Source organism: Halichoeres trimaculatus, unplaced genomic scaffold, assembly GCF_033239565.1.
Source record: "Halichoeres trimaculatus isolate MK-OKI-2021-1 unplaced genomic scaffold, fHalTri1.1 fHalTri1_scaffold_11, whole genome shotgun sequence".
NCBI classification, from domain to species: domain Eukaryota; kingdom Metazoa; phylum Chordata; class Actinopteri; order Labriformes; family Labridae; genus Halichoeres; species Halichoeres trimaculatus.
The window spans coordinates 10,147,201-10,163,540 of NW_027437189.1; the positions used below are offsets into that span (position 1 = coordinate 10,147,201).

General features: G+C 37.7%; 3 protein-coding genes across 3 annotated transcripts; all 3 read left to right on the forward strand.

The window, feature by feature from the left end:
* Nucleotides 1-5,767: 5,767 nt before the first annotated feature.
* Nucleotides 5,768-8,750, forward strand: abhd6b (abhydrolase domain containing 6, acylglycerol lipase b). The gene is made up of 8 exons (XM_074682020.1): nt 5,768-5,892; nt 6,725-6,881; nt 7,344-7,457; nt 7,545-7,677; nt 7,808-7,965; nt 8,098-8,152; nt 8,254-8,354; nt 8,571-8,750. The coding sequence occupies exons 1-8, from the start codon at nt 5,768-5,770 to the stop codon at nt 8,748-8,750; spliced, it is 1,023 nt and encodes a 340-aa protein (XP_074538121.1).
* A 247-nt stretch (nt 8,751-8,997) lies between these two features.
* kctd6b (potassium channel tetramerization domain containing 6b) lies at nt 8,998-12,239 on the forward strand. The gene is made up of 3 exons (XM_074680653.1): nt 8,998-9,155; nt 10,445-10,547; nt 10,795-12,239. The coding sequence occupies exons 2-3, from the start codon at nt 10,521-10,523 to the stop codon at nt 11,479-11,481; spliced, it is 714 nt and encodes a 237-aa protein (XP_074536754.1). The 5' UTR covers nt 8,998-9,155; nt 10,445-10,520; the 3' UTR covers nt 11,482-12,239.
* A 1,340-nt stretch (nt 12,240-13,579) lies between these two features.
* Nucleotides 13,580-16,241, forward strand: uqcc5 (ubiquinol-cytochrome c reductase complex assembly factor 5). The gene is made up of 2 exons (XM_074681880.1): nt 13,580-13,884; nt 15,789-16,241. The coding sequence occupies exons 1-2, from the start codon at nt 13,731-13,733 to the stop codon at nt 15,878-15,880; spliced, it is 246 nt and encodes an 81-aa protein (XP_074537981.1). The 5' UTR covers nt 13,580-13,730; the 3' UTR covers nt 15,881-16,241.
* The last annotated feature ends 99 nt before the right edge of the window (nt 16,242-16,340 follow it).

Genomic DNA, 16,340 nt, shown 5'->3' on the forward strand with positions numbered 1-16,340 from the left:
GCATCTTGTAAAAATCATCTCAAAAGTATGAGTGCCTTTGGCTAAAAAGTGATCTCAATTAAAGATCCTTACCTTAAAATTCTAGCTTTTCAGTCATTACGCAAACATGCAATCACACAAGCCACCAAACTTTATAAAGATGAGATCAGACTTCCTGCTGATGTGGGATTTGTTCCTCTGAATCATCCGTCTACAAACCCTGAAGAGGAACTCTGGTTGTGAACAGTATGTCAAAGGTAAGCTGTTCCAGTCTTCAAAACTAGTGTGAAGGTGTTTTGGAAACGATGATGAATCAACCTTGATCTCTTCTTTTACTTCTGTCTGATAGCTCTGTGGGCTTCAAATGGTGTTTAGAGAGCCTGATTGCAGCTGACGGCAGGATACAGAGGAGGTTTTCTCAGGTGAGCTCAGTGTGAACGTCATCTGGCCACAAAACGCAGCATGGAAAAAGACTGAGCTTAACCAAAGTATACACAGCGGTAAAATGATCACCTCCTGTGTGTGGACAGACTTGTCAGAGAGCTGCTGTTTGAGCTGTCGCTGACCCTTGGAAGAGCTAAACGACAAATAGATGAGCAGGAAACAAAAGGGTATCTCTGGGTAGACATCATGTGTGTTATCTTAAACCGTGCAAATACCCAGAAATCAATGCATGTACACCTTGCCATCCATGCATATTTCAGTCAGTCACAGCTGTGACATGTGATTTATGCAGAGCATTACAGACCTCCTTTAGCCTCCTGCTAATTTTTGCAAATGTTTATGACATCTGATCATCCTTTGTAATTGAACAACTCTACATAAAAGGAATTAACAATTCCCAAAAGTATTAGGATAAAGAATCAGCATGTTTGGCAGGTTTGTGTTGACTTAAATCAAATTTGACTCTATATCAAACATCAAATTTATTAAGTTATTTCGAGTTTCTCTTTTGAAATGTTGAAGAGAGCCAGTTATTGTGTTTGTAATAGGTAAAGTGTGTTATTTTCTTCAAGGCTTTTTGTAAGTGTTAGAAACCTGCTCAACTCTTTGCAACCCCTGGATTATTTTTTTTCAGGAATTATTATGATATCCCATGATATTTCTCCAAACTGTATGAAAAACACTGTTTTGTTTGAAATTGTGAGTGTAAGAATATTAATCTTGCTAGTTTCAAAGTGAACTCTGTACCCCTAAAATTTTGTTGAAGGATTAAACCTTAGCGTGAGAAGTTTGTTTTTCAAGGTCTTTGACCCTTTGCACACAAAGGGATAGAGAAGTGTGGCTGTTGTTAGGAATTTTGAATTAAATGTTGTTGATTTTTTCTAAACATAGATAGATACATTTTTAGGTTTTTTTTAAAAAAACCCTGTAAATATTTTGATCATTGCTGTGGTTGCCATAACCAAAAATGTGGTCATTTATTTAAGTCCTACTGCTGTTTCTGTTTGGTTGTGTAATGAATGCACTAATGTTAGAAAAATAAGGGGGAAAAAAAGTGAAAGTAACTGTCATAATAATAATAATAATAATAATAATAATAATAATAATAATAATAATAATAATAATAATAATAATTATTATTATTATTATTATTATTATTATTATTATTATTATTATTATTATTATTAATCTTCTTTATTAATATAATATTATCATAATTACTATTATTATTGTTATTATTATATGTTTGACTATTTTTTCTGCCTTTTTAGTAAGAGTAAATTTAAGTATTAAAGATATCTTTTTTTTCATTTCAAGAGCTTGATAAAAAAGTATTTTGATAGTCTGACATCTGCTTTTAGTACAGTGGTGCAATACTTTCTATAGTTGTATAACAATCACTTCAAAGTCATAAAAATACCCAGAAAACAGAATAATGATATAATCAGAGTTATTACAGCTAAATAAATGAAGTCCTCTTTCATTTGAGTGATTCTTGTTCACATGCCCTGCAGGGGAGCATCTTCAATCAAGCTTTTAAATGCTTCAAGAATCAAAGTTTGTCTGTTTGTGCAACAAGGAATAACTGTTCACAAGAGAACCGTCCACAACTGTAAGATTTCTGCGTCATAGATTTCATGCATTTGGCTTCATGCGTCGTATTTTATTATCATTTAAAGGAAGGAGATGTGCTGTTTGGACATAAGGGGGGATTTATGTGTGTGATGAGAGGAGCAGGATTCCTGGAAGAGTAGTGTGCAGATATTTTATGTGACTTATTCAAAGGGCTAAAAGCAGAAAATCTCAACCTATGCTTTGATTTTGACAGATAATTTGTTTAGGCTTCCCCTTTAAGACTCAGACTTTATGGAATTTTGATGCTAAATCTCTCTACAGCCACACAAGAGATCATGAGACTCAGTTTGAAGAACTGAATTAATAGGACAACTGACTGTGGGGGGCCTCAACATCTGCTGGAAGATTATAGGGTTAAGCGCTGGGAGCAGCTACGCCCTTTTAAGCAGGCTGACCACACTGATGTAAGGTCTGTGGAGGAGGATTCAGAATATTTCTAAGCAGGAAGAGAAGTCTGTTTCTTGCTTTTCAGATTTAGCTCTGCCCATGAGGAAAGCTGCACAGGAAATCACTCTCCATCGTGATTCATCTGCTCCCCATTTTAGTGGAGCCACACCGCCTCTGTCATTTCTGTTGCGCTGTGTCATGGATTCCTCCAGGAATACAATGTGACATGTGACTGAGGTGGCTCCAGCTCAGGAGAAAACTGTGTGTGTGACGCGTGAGCTGATTGAGGACAGCCTCTTCGCCCTGTAGAAAACCCAAATAAGAGAATCATTCCCACGCAATGCAAGCCTCGCTGCAGAGTTGCTGTGTCCATTTGTTCTGCTCTACTTTGTATGTAGGTCGTCTGTAGTGGACCAGGGATGCAGCACAAAGGAAGCTGAATTAGATGGTATTTTTACTCTGTAATTATTGGCTTCCTATGGGCCTAATTTACATAGCTTGTGGTTGAACCCTTCTAACCCTTTTTGCACTGTATGCTTGGAAGTACAAACCAATTTCCAGCATGACAACACAGTGAATAACTTATATCAGATACCATTTAACCTGTTAAATTCTTTAAATCTGAAGTTGTATCAAATATTTCTAGCATGTATGTACATGCACCAACAGTATACTGAGAATCATGGAGACAAATTCCTTTGAAAGTCTATTACATTTTCACATAAATACGTACATATGCTTTATCCTTTCATTCTAACATCTCCCCTTATGTAGGAAATATTGTATTTTCTTAGTGGTGATAAAATACATGATTCATTTACATCAAATAATTATACCAGCACAAAAACAATGGCATGAGTCATCTCTGTGATTTACAGAACATTCTGGTATCTGTAATGTCAGGGTCACCTCTAGAGGGCAGTGTGTCTTATTTGAAGCTCAATGGATTCATCAGCTGCCTTTCTCTCCTTCAGACGAGGAAACAACATCAAAGTGACAACCAACGCCTCACTCACACTTCACAAGTCAAGGCACCCTTTGCTCTGTGCTCTGTGCAGAAAAGCGCTCAGGTTTCCTCTGCCAACCGCTGAAAAAAAATCACATCCTGTCTCTATAATGACACCCAGTGGTAAGTCTGAGACCTGAGACTTACCTCTGAGAGGACAGATAGAGACAGAGAAAGAGTGTCCAACAAGTGTGACTCCAGGGCCTACTAAACTAAAGAGCTTTAAAGTGAGGCATTATATTCATTTTGACGAAACCTCTCTGACAGGCCATGACACAAAGGATGTATCAAAGAAAAATCTGGAAAAACAAATCAGCACAGTTATGCTCTCATATAATCACCTCCTATACATTTTTAACACACTACACACATTGCTAGCCTGGTTCTGTTAAGCACATCAAACTCTTGTTTTTAACAGAGGACGTGAGTCAGAACAATCACTCACTTAATACCCTGTCAACTTTTCAGCTACAATAAAACTAATTTAGCACAGTAGACCCTGAAAACTATGTTTTTCCAGGCAACAGAGGAGAAATTGCAAGGGAAGTAGAGACAAAACATCTGACGGAAAATGCATTAGGGCGGCTTTATAAACAATACTGGCCTTTTTTGACTGCACAACCCTAAGTCAATCCTGTATGTTCTATTTTCCCTAAAGTTTTCAAGTTTGGATTTTTAGTTGAATATCTTGAACACCTAAAGAACCACAACTAAAATACTCTTGTTTTCAACAGTTTTCACTTTATTTGATCTGAAAGCAACATAAACAGGTGTAAGGATGGCTGTATGCAAATTCTGAGTCTTAGTCTAGGACCTCTCACTTCATATCCAATTTCTAAAAGTCAATTTCAGTGAAAGCTAAATAAATGGCCCATCAACACAATTTAAAGTCTGAAAAACCCATAAGAGCATTGAAACATACAATGCCATGAACTCTCGACAAACCACAGCTAAAATACTAGAATACTAACCACGTCGTTTTTGAGGTGATCAAACACTAGGTGTATACTAAAGAAGAGCTCTTAAGATAGAAAATGCTACATCCTTCACTTTTTTTAAGACGATTAATACCCAGAACGGTGCAACCTGCCATCCTGAGCTTTTTACAGCACATATTTCAATTTTTATCCTGTTGCAAAATAATTATCTCCAAATATGCGTAAACACTTTCAAACAAACCCTCGTAGCTCTTCAGTCATTGATATGAATCTTACTAAAGTGGCAGGTAGCAAAGCTCTGTTAATGTCAAAAACACCCTGAAAGTTTCAGCCTGCTCTCTTTTATGAAGAAATCACAATTCTTTGCACATTAAACTTTTGAAATGGAGAGTTTAAGAAAAATTGATATAAAAAGTTCAGTTGGTCTTTGGTCACTTCAAAAGGCCCCTGGCTCAGGAAGGGCCTTCTCTTTCTATGAAATTTTTTGTACAACAAATTTATTTATTTTTTCCTTACCTTTTTTCCCCCAATCAGGCCACCTTGAACTAATTTTTAACATACGAACTAAATATCCCTAGAGGGTGCTATGTGTTTTTGTAATGACAAGTTAGCTTCATGAAACAAAAAGGAGAACATCTGAAAGTCTGTCATTTGTTGCCAGCAGATAAACTGTCACACTATTTACATGACTAAACAGACATGATCCATGTTCACTTCTCACACTAAAGTATCTGACGTAGGGTCACAGGTCTAGCTGCTATTGAGACTTTGTATATCTCACAGTGATTGTTCCATCACTTCATTCATTTACTTGTTTCTTTTGCTTTTTTTCTGGCATCTGTTCCTTTTACAAATCAGTTCAGCGCCGGAGCAAACTTGTGCCTGTGCGTTCACTTTAAAACATCGACCGTCTAGTCTCAGTGTCCTGGTTTCCCCAATGATGAGTGATAATCAATGAGGATATCCAGAGCAAACATAATCTCCCAGGACTAACTTAATCCACAGGGATTGTTTGTTTGATTGTTGGTTTTTTAATGTGGAATTTCATGAAGATGCCTTTACTGCTTTTATGCTTTTAACGCATCAACAGCAGCTACAGATGAGCTGAAGGTTCTACTTTGAAACAGTTTAAAGGATCAGAGTTGAACCAACGGACACATGCGGACGCCTGACTGACTGAAGAAACATCAATAACAGAATCATCTGAGTAAGTTTTATGTTTATGGAAATGCTTTTTGTTGGAAATTCACGTTATTACTGTGTGTTATCTACTCCTACAACCAAAAATTGTACAGATGGATGTTGCACATTGACTCTGCCCCTCCCCCGACACAAGTGTGCTTCATGTGTGTAACATGTTGTGTTTTTAGGGGCAGCCATGGCAGCTGATCTGGACTTGGTGAACCTGCTTATCATTGCAGGGGGGACTCTGGCTCTTCCCATCTTGGCCTTTGTGGCTTCTTTTCTTCTATGGCCCTCAGCCCTCATTAAAGTCTATTACTGGTGAGCTCAGTAACTGTGATGTCCTGCATGCTACTTTATATTTAAAATGATCTCTTGAGAGGATTATGGATGAGACGAAAAAAAAAATACAGTCTTGTTTTCTTTTTATCTTGTCCTTGAAATAATCAGCATTAACTCCCCCCTCCCGTCTTTCATTTTATATTAATGATTTTAATGATATGCACTTCTTTTTTTAAAGCTCCTGTCAATTTATTTGGTTGATGATTATTTTTGTGCTAAAATTATTCTTTTAATGTTTGAATAATCAACTGATCTGATGCCAACCCTTTGCAGTAGTTACAGGCATTGAAAAAAAACACTATATTCAGAAGCATCTGTATTGACATCAGTTTGTTTTGTAACCCATTAAAAACTCCTCACAGGAGCTTTAATCTATCATTCATAAAATCATCAGCCTAGCTTTGGAACACAGGCTGTTGCCCACAACAATGATAAATTCATACAAACAACAGGAAAAAATAGTTTTTACTTTAAGTCCCTCCTTTCCTGACTTTGCATCAGAGAGGGGTCACACCAACATTTCTGATTTAAAAGGCCACTTAAGCCACTTTAAGTGACAGCTTTATTGATAGATGCATTTTGTATGCTTCCCCTTGATACTAACATTGAAACATCTTGAATCTGAGTGATGAGACGCTCTTTTAGTATGCTTAAAAACAGTAGTGTCGTGTTTCATTAGAGCTGACTCAAAAAAAAATTAACCACCGTGAACAGAAACTCAATCAATGTGCAAGTCATCTCATCCATCCCCTCTGAGCTCTTGTGCTGTCATGTTTCCGCACATCAGCTCCATCATTCTGCTCCTCTTCAGGTACTGGAGGAGGACTCTGGGCCTGCAGGTGCGCTACGCAGACTGTGGTGGTTATCGTTTCTGTTACTCTTACAGAGGGAGGCCCGGGATGAGACCGTCCATTTTAATGCTGCACGGCTTCTCTGCACACAAAGACACGTGGCTCACTGTCGTCAAGGTTAGGCAGTGTATAACCTTTTGTTGCATCTACATGAATCATTTGGGTGCACATGGATTACAAAATCCTTCAGAAAAACAAATATTTGAATAATAGTTGAATTAATCATCAATTTATATGTTGTTTAAATTGAGATAAGACTGGATTTAAGGTATTGAAATACTGAGTAACTGTGAAGATAAATTTTGTTGCATTGGTGTTGGATTCCTTCAGTGACGCTAAATTAACTCCATGAGAGTTGGTATCATCACATTTGAAAAAGCTCAAAAACAGATAAAAATCATTTGAGAAACATTCATTCTTATGATTTCAAGGCCACATTTAAAACACAGTTTATTTAAAAATGTTAATACAACGTATTTGTACTCATTACATTTTAAACTTGGTACAGAATACAGATGCATTTCCTGGCTTCCAGACAGCTATAAACAGAACTGTTATCCTTTCATTCTGTCCCTCTAGTATCTACCCAAACATTTGCACATTATCTGTGTGGATATGCCAGGCCATGAAGGGACAACACGCACCAACTCAGAGGATTACTCCATTCAGGGGCAGGTCAGAAGGATCCATCAGGTACAGAGTAATGAAGTACAGTAGATGTATAAGTCATGTACCTAAACTGTCTCACTGAAAGTCTTTTTTTTTTTTTTTTTTTTGTAGTTTGTGGAAACACTGCGGCTTACCAGGAAACCCTTCCATCTAGTTGGGACTGCCATGGGGGGCAACATAGCTGGGGTTTACGCAGCCTGCTACCCTGCAGAGATCTGTAGCATGACCCTCATTTGTCCAGATGGTCAGTCACTGTGCGTGAAGGGGGGTTTAAATGAAACCCCAAAACGTAAAAAGTGTGGACAACTGAGTGTTTGTGAAAGAAAACTTATAGTTTGAAGTTCTGATCAGTAACTACTCATTTTATCTTGCAGGTATACGGCACCCATGTGAGACCAAATTTGACAATCACCTGCAGGACCTGGAACACAGCCATTACACATTAAACATCCCACTGATCCCAACTACACCTGAGGAGATGGAGGACATGTTCAGACTCTGTTCTCACGTTCGCTTTAAAATCCCTCAGCAGGTCAGGTCTTAACTTGAAATAAAGCCAGCAGGGATTTTACTTTCATGCACTTACATCACCTGACAATCATAGATAAAGTTATCCATAATAATTAGCACTATGTTACAACATGTTTTTGTTGTTGTTCTTCAGATACTGCAGGGATTGGTAGATGTCCGGCAGCCTCATAACACATTTTACCAGGAAGGTTAGACCACTGAAGCTCAGTAAAACTTAATAATTTTCTTCTCAGTGTACAGTACAACCTATGTGACCTGCATCTCCAGTAAGTCTGTTCCTGTTTTTTAGTATTTATGGAGATTGTTGGTGAGGAATCAAGATATGCCTTACAGGAGCACATTCATCTCATCACTGCACCTTTACAAGTAATATGGGGCAAACAAGATCAGGTAAAGTGTAACGTTTCACAAATTCAATGACTCAGCAAAGCCTATACAAATACTAAGGGGATTACCGAGTGCCTTTCTCTGTTAATTTAATCTTGAATGTCCTAGTGCTGCACCACCTCTTTACCTTGGGTTTCTTTTTCTTACTCATGTGTTCTCGAAGGGAGCCTAAAGGCATTGACTATATGTTAATTGTTTTGTATTTACTGTCTTGTCCAGGTGGTAGATGTGTCTGGAGCTTCAGTTATCTCTGAGGTTTTACCTGGATGCAGGGTGGACCTGCTGGAGAACTGTGGGCACTCAGTGGTGATGGAGAGGCCTTGTAGGACAGCCAAACTCATCTTGGAGTTCATCATCTTGCAGCAAGATGCCCTTGGAGGCACAAAGAAATCTTCCTAAAGAATTTGGCATCATTGCTATCATGCTTCACCTGATCTTTATACATGAAATGCACATGAACAGAGATGTCCAAGCTTTAAACTGTGAGATAGTTATTCTTCTGTTTGTGAAAACTAAATTATTTTTATTTGCAATATAAACTTTATCATAATAAAAGTACCATGCATTAATCCTAATGTGAGGTTTCACTCGTATCATGTGTAAATGTATTCATGCAGAGGTGCCTGTACTTGCAGCAGGACCTCCTCCCTCTGTGCGCAATTTTGCTGCAGCCTGAAGTCGAACACAGCTGTCCGGTGCGACCAGCGGCAAACATCATTGTCACTGCAAACTGCTTCGTTTAATGCTCACCGTTTGCGGCCGATTTTGTTCAAAAAAGATAAAAGTGAGGAAGAAAGTGTGCTGGTAAGACTTTGCTGTAACGCCTATGTTGTTTCTAAGCAGCCTGGATTTGGATAAATGTTGTAGTAACGGCAGCTAGCGTCAATGTCTCGTGGACAGCTAGCTTCATTAGCTCGCTAGCTAGCATTTAGCTGATAGGCTACATGTACAGTGTGCTAATCGCATTGAATTTAACTCTGAATATCGTTCTGGAATTACAGTTAAATAACACAGTCAGGCTTTGCAAATGCACCTTCTTACTTGTAGTGCGGGCTTTTCACTCAGTCTGCTCCATATTTTTGCCTAACGAGTGAAGTGCACTGAGGTGAAATGGCTACTTTTTATACTAGGTAGCTGTTAAACAAACATTGGCTAGCTTCACTCGTCCCCACTAAGTAAATTCCATATACAGAACAGTACAGATGCTTTACCTTGGCGAACATTCACATAATAAAGACATTTTATGTCCTTTCAGTGGTATCACCTTTCACTTTCATGTATGAGGCGTCACTACTCTTTCTAACAAGCCTGCTTAAAGTCTAAACGGGCTCAGTATCTTAATGACTCTAAGGACAAGAGTTAACAAAACTACTATTTTGAGTGGATTTTCTGAAACTTTGGACCATAGATTGTCATAATCTTAATCAGAAATTTGCAAGTTTTCATATGTCTTTAGCATTAGGAGCAGACAGAATGTTAGGGTCTTTGGGCTAATGATTGATAACTGAATAAGCATTGTTAGTGGAGTAATTAGTAGATTCTTAGACATTGGACTACATTTGTAAAAAAGTAACGGATTGCAAGTGATTCACAAAATTAAACTCTATGATACATGGCCTCCAGTAATAATACTGCAGAACATTAATTCTGGGATAACACATACAGGAGAATTGCAAGACAACCACACCTTGAAACATCATTGTGTCTTATGAACTGAACAATACATAATGTAAATACAAACAAAAGTCATGAAGTAGATGTATCAAATTGTAAAAAAATCAATTGCCTTCATTTTTAATCAAGATATCAATCACCAGCAATGCAGCAATGGTAACCCATAAGTAAGGATGACACATTGGTTCTGTATTATGCTCCATCTCTGCAAATTTTCAATTCTTGACCTGGTAACTCTACATGTGGTTTGTTAGTTTAAATCCTCACTGCAGACATCGCCTTTTAAGTAAATAAGCAGCCAGGTAGATTGTGATTGCTCTTGCATTACAAGGTATCACATGATTTGCCTGGGACTACTTGCTATCCTTCATACTGCTTATTGTTTTCACAGCTCATGTGAATGTGACTGTTTTTTTCAGGTGAAATTGCAGTAGACCAAAACCATATCTGTTGCCTCTCTGTTTTGGTTCTGACCAAGTGGGTATTATTCTACAAATGGATAATGGAGACTGGGGCCATAGGGTAAGAGATGGATAGCACAGAGTGAGAGCTATGGCAAAAGCTTTTTTTCTGATTCTGAATTCTTTATGAAGTAATTAGAATTAAATGTTATGAATACATAACAGTTCTATTGTTGTTAAGTATCTAGATACCACCCCTATGAAGGTCAGAATGTATAGTTTTTCTCAAGAAATTATTGTGGTATAAGATGCTAATGCAAACTTATAACTTCACCAAAACATACTCTTATTCTCTTCTACTGCCCTAGATGAGTTCTCCTGTTACTTTAAATGTGGGAGGCCACCTGTACACCACCAGTTTATCAACCCTGCAGCGCTACCCAGACTCCATGCTGGGTGCCATGTTCCGGGGAGATTTCCCCACAACTCGTGACTCTAAGGGGAACTACTTCATAGATCGTGATGGAACGCTTTTCAGGTACATTCTGAACTTCCTCCGGACGTCTGAGCTTACCCTCCCCTTGGACTTCACAGAGACAGACCTCTTGAGGAAAGAGGCCGATTTCTACCAAATAGAGCCTCTGATCCAGTGCCTTAATGACCCTAAACCCCTGTACCCTCCTGATATATTCGAGCAGGTTGTAGAGCTCTCCAGCACACGGAAATTATCTAAATACTCCAACCCTGTTGCTGTCATCATTACTCAGCTAACTATCACTACAAAAGTTCATGGCCTGCTGGAGGGTATTTCTAACAACTTCACAAAGTGGAACAAACACATGATGGACACCAGAGACTGCCAGGTGTCTTTCACCTTTGGACCATGTGACTATCATCAAGAGGTGTCTCTAAGGGTTCACCTAATGGACTACATCATGAAACAAGGCTTCACCATCCGCAACACACGTGTCCATCATATGAGTGAGCGTGCAAATGAGAACACAGTGGAGCATCATTGGACTTTCTGCAGACCAGCTCACAAAGTTGAGGACTAAGTAACAATAGAGTTGTTGATGATGTTTGATTTGTCTTCAACACTTTCAAATCCCGATTAAAATTGAACTGATCTATGTTTCAGTGTTGAATCATAGATAATATTATTTCCTCTTATGATGATTAAAGTGTTAAAAGGGGCCAAGACTTCAAATGAATCAGACTTATAGCAAACAATTAATGAATATTTAAACTATTTATTGATTTGTCTGTGTGAGTGTACGAGTAGTAACTCAAGTCACTAATAAAGTGATAGTACACAAGGGTCCATGATTTAAGACTTGGTGCCTCCACACAGAATAAACTCTGCAATGCAGCCAAGCAAAGTTAGATTACAGTTTCAGGAAAATCGGGAGGTTAATGAATTGAACCCACACAGTTTCTGTCACTATAGTGATTTGGATCAGAGAGGACCTAGACAAAGAACTTTTTAGGAGCCGAAGTTAGCAGAGGCAGACTTTTTTATTATATGAGTAAATTATGATTATCCTTAGCTTAGTTTCTCCCTAGTGAGTTCACAGTAGAACTTTAAATTAGTATTAGTCTTAGCTAGTTATGGTACTATTTCCTGAAACCCAAGTCACTGTTGCATGTGTCTGAGTGTCCAGTCTTTATGTAATTGCTCTGTGTGCTTTGCAGTATTGTGTCCTAGTTATCATGTCAACAGTAACGTGTTTGGTCATCCCTGCCAAAATAAATCCATTTATGTATTTGTCACTCATTAATTTTGCTTCAGCATTTACCTTCTCAGCTTTAACATTTTGAACATTTTTTTCTCCCAGAGATTTGTTACTTTTAAAAGATTTTAAATTATTGCAAGTGTTAGCATACATTGTTGCACCCATATATCTATATGTTTTTTGTGTACCATTGCAACCATGTGGCATTGTTTGGGTTTCTATTGTGCAACCAACTTTGGAGATTATTTATTGAATCGTAACTTTGAGGCTTTAGAAAGCAAGCATTTTTCAACATCCAAAAGTTCATCAACATAAAACCCAGTGTTAGGGATGCAGGATATTGGATTTTTGCCGATATCCGATATGCCGATATATCGAAACCCCTTCTGGCCGATACCGATACCGATAATTACAAGTTTGTTTGGGTTTTTTTCACTGTAAAGAAAGCTAAGTCTATCCTGTACTGGAATTTATATGTTACTCTAATCCTGACTGTCTTATTTGTTCAAGAAACACACATAAAACAAGACAAAAAAACATTTGATTTGACCATAAATAAGAAATGTATTTTTTTTCAAACTCAAGACATTCAGTATTGAAATACAGAAAAATAATTTCTTTAGATCACATGAACTTTAAATGTACAATGCATTTTTAAACATAACCAAGTTGCATTTGATTATTTTAGAGCTACTGTAACAACCTGGTGACAGACACAGAGCTCTGCAGTGCAAATAAATTAAGTGCTACACTTTATTTTTCAGATGGAAAATAATAATAATCCTAACTGAATAGCACCTTATCAGCTGTGCCTATTGGCAGAAATTTTCATATCTGCCGATACTGATAAATGTGTTTTTAAGCTTTTATCAGCCGATACTGATATTGTGCCAATAATATCGTGCATTCCTACCCAGTATGGCAAATTAGGTCATTGGAATGCAGGCCTATGTATGATAATAACTAATAAGAAGAAATAGATAAAATACAAATGATTTCTATTATGTGGAAGCCCCTTTCCACCAGTGAAATAAAAAAGGTGAGTCATAATTAAGATGTTTTATTTTATAGTTGATTTTTATGTTTTGTTTTTTATTTTAACTGGGTAAAAATTAGCTTCCATATCCATGCGTTGGCGTATTTGATGCTGCGTTTTGTTTTCTTTTGATACATTTTTAACGTACGGTGAAATTTCAACATGACGCGTCTCAAACGCTTGTCTCGTACATCAACAAAGGCATACAGAAGAGGAGATAATGCAGAGAGGTGGACAAAGGTGTGCTCTGTTCCCGTATTTGGCATAAAGCTGCATCAACTCACCCGGATGTTTCATCCTTTTCCGGGTACGTTTGTTGAGCTCTCCAACGTAGAACGGTCTTCGTCCTCTTTCGTCAGTTTACACACAACTCCAATCCTTCGCCTCACGCCGGGCAACAAAGCGAATGCTCCTCTTGTAGCTCATGTAACGTGTGAAGGACTGAAGTAAAGGACGTTTACCCTTGTACTATTTGTGTGGCTGGCATGGTTAGCCACTAGCGCTAAGTGACAATCATATCGTTGTGTTAGCCAGCATGTTTAATAGAAGTAAGAATCTTAGATATTTCCTGAGCCTTGTGCCGGGTAAAGCTCGCCTTGGGCCGTACAGGTTTCTGCCCATCTTCTTTTGCATCGGAGGCGTTATGGAGTGGATCATGATCAACGTGAGGATAGGAAAGGAGACTTTTTGTGAGTGCATCTCAATAATAAGGCTTTGTTTTTCCGTCATATAAGCCAACGACGTGTGACAGGGACGTTGACGGTTGAAAGCACAGTTGTTGTCCTAAATGAGCTCTATCGTGAAGAAACAGAGTATTTACATTTTACAAATTACCTCAGTGTTTGAGGTACCTTCTTGTCAGTATTCAATCTTTCTAATGTTCAAAGCAGTGTGAGAAAATAATGTAACAACTCATCCTATGACATGCAGTGGTCCTCTAATAAGTGAGCGCTTGCAGACAACTTTTGGACGTATCTCATTGGTTGGATTTAAAATGTGCTGCCTAATTTTCAATTTTCAGCTGCTGTTCTCTCACGTCAGACTAATATGAACATTGTGAAATTAGAAAAGAAAAATAAATAAATATCTGTTTCAATGACAGCAGGATAACACTGAGAAATTAAGACAACACTGTAGTTTTTATTCAGATACCAAAAAGAAAATAAACACCCTTTTATCAACCACCCCTTTCCCCCATTGTCTTATGGATTGTATTTGAAGAAAGTGTTTCAAACATCTAAAATGTATCAGCAGTGATCTATGGCTACTGCAAAGTCGACTGTTAAGAAAATGAAATCTTTATATCAGTATTAGATGTCAACAATCTGTTCTGTTAAGGGGCTTATCACCTCTGTTAGAGGAGTAACTGTAACCAAATACTATCAGAAAGGTAAATAACCCTGCATCCAAATTGGCACAGTACTTCCTTTTCCAAAATACTAATAAAATTAGTAGCTGACACAATAAAACGAGTAGCTTACATACATTGGAACCCAATGTATTGCCCAATTTTCATCATTAATACATGGCTGCATTTTCTATTTCCATCTGGTATCTATAATTTCCTTGTATTCATAAGATTTTTTGCAATACAAAGGCCCTTCTATGATGCCTATGAAAAATAATTTAAAATGCTAAAGCAGTAAGTCTTTATGCGTTAACAAATATTTTTGAGCTTTAGTGTTGTTTTCGATTGACCTAAATCTAGTATTTATTTCAAACAGAGTTTAGCTCTGACTTTACTGTATCCCAGGCTTCACAGAAAGTTGCAAAATGGCTGTCAGGTTGATTTAGAAAAGTATTTTCCATTAAAGGGGGAGTAGAATAACTTGGTGGAAAATGTAGAGAAAGTCAAGATAAGAACAAGGACCTAAAATATAGCACTTGAAGACAGCACTTCAGTCGCACATCACATTCTTGATGTTGAATTGATATGCGTGAAACTACACCTGAAGAGATTAGCCATGCTTCTAGATGTAATAAGCAAAGAAGCTTGCATGTGTTTTTGCTCTCACCAAACTTGAATCTCTTTATTCCAGATGTGCTCAAATGTGCTTTTTCAGAAGAGCTGACGGGACTCAAAAGCCAGTGTTGAATAGAAAAAAAATTGCACTGCATATTTTTCCTCGTAATCTGAGGCCATTTAAGGATATGGAAAATGTTTTTCCTCTACAGACTCCAATTTCTAGTTTTCTTCCAAGCCGCAGACTGTCTTTACTTTGTCCAGATTTTCAAAATATCTGGAGTATAACTCACAGGCCTTGTTTGCTTAAGAAAATTGTTAATCTGACATGTCACCTGCAGAAAAGCACAAGTGGAAAGAATTCTTTTTGGCAAAGATTTGCATTTTTGGTGTGGATTCTGAAATTAGAGTGCCCAGACAAAACCCACTCAATGTTTTTTTACACCAGTTAACCTTGCTGACAAACTGGCTTATTGGGACAACTGGATTGATGTGAGCCACCGTTAATGTTATTAAGAACACCTGTGCAGTGCACCATATGTTCCCAGCTTGTCTTGCTGCACCTTTAACTGCATCACTACTGCCTGTATCTCATATGTCCCAACTCAGTCTTTTTCTTTGTCTCCACAGATGATGTTTACAGAAGAAAAAAGTCAGAGCGGGAGTACCAGCAAAGGACTGCAGACAGTTTTAGAGTACTGAAAGAGCCTGCAGCGAAGTGAACACTGGTCTGGCTTAATGTGGACTTAAATGTCCACTCAAGGGACATGATCCTGGACTTTTGATTCCTGACTTGCTAGACAAGTGGAAGTGGACACATTGGCAGCAACAACAGATATGTTTGTTGTGAAGAGCAAGACTCTGATATCACTTTGAGCATGCAGGCTTTATTATCACTTTTACCTTGAAGAAACACGAGCAGGGATGATACCACTGGTGTGCAATCAAATGAAATGTTATATGTAATACAAAGTATAGTACCTGCCTAAACAAAACAGCAATACTGGAACAACACAAATATAAAAAATGGTCTTATGTTATGTAATTAGATGGTCCCTTTCTTATTGTGAAATAATATGAGGTCATAAGCTGTAAGGCAGATTTGAGTATATAAAAATGTAACATAACAGTATTTAACAAAATGGCTTTTTGACTTTTTGGCTATATCCTTAATTTTAAGAC

Coding starts and splice junctions, on each gene's coding strand:
- abhd6b (XM_074682020.1), top strand. CDS start 5,768: ATGGCAGCTGATCTGGACTTGGTGAACCTGCTTATCATTGCAGGGGGG. Junction 6,882..7,343: donor CGTGGCTCACTGTCGTCAAG/GTTAGGCAGTGT, acceptor CTGTCCCTCTAG/TATCTACCCAAACATTTGCA. Junction 7,458..7,544: donor AGGTCAGAAGGATCCATCAG/GTACAGAGTAAT, acceptor TTTTTTTTGTAG/TTTGTGGAAACACTGCGGCT.
- kctd6b (XM_074680653.1), top strand. CDS start 10,521: ATGGATAATGGAGACTGGGGCCATAGG. Junction 10,548..10,794: donor ATGGAGACTGGGGCCATAGG/GTAAGAGATGGA, acceptor CTACTGCCCTAG/ATGAGTTCTCCTGTTACTTT.
- uqcc5 (XM_074681880.1), top strand. CDS start 13,731: ATGTTTAATAGAAGTAAGAATCTTAGATATTTCCTGAGCCTTGTGCCG. Junction 13,885..15,788: donor GATAGGAAAGGAGACTTTTT/GTGAGTGCATCT, acceptor TTGTCTCCACAG/ATGATGTTTACAGAAGAAAA.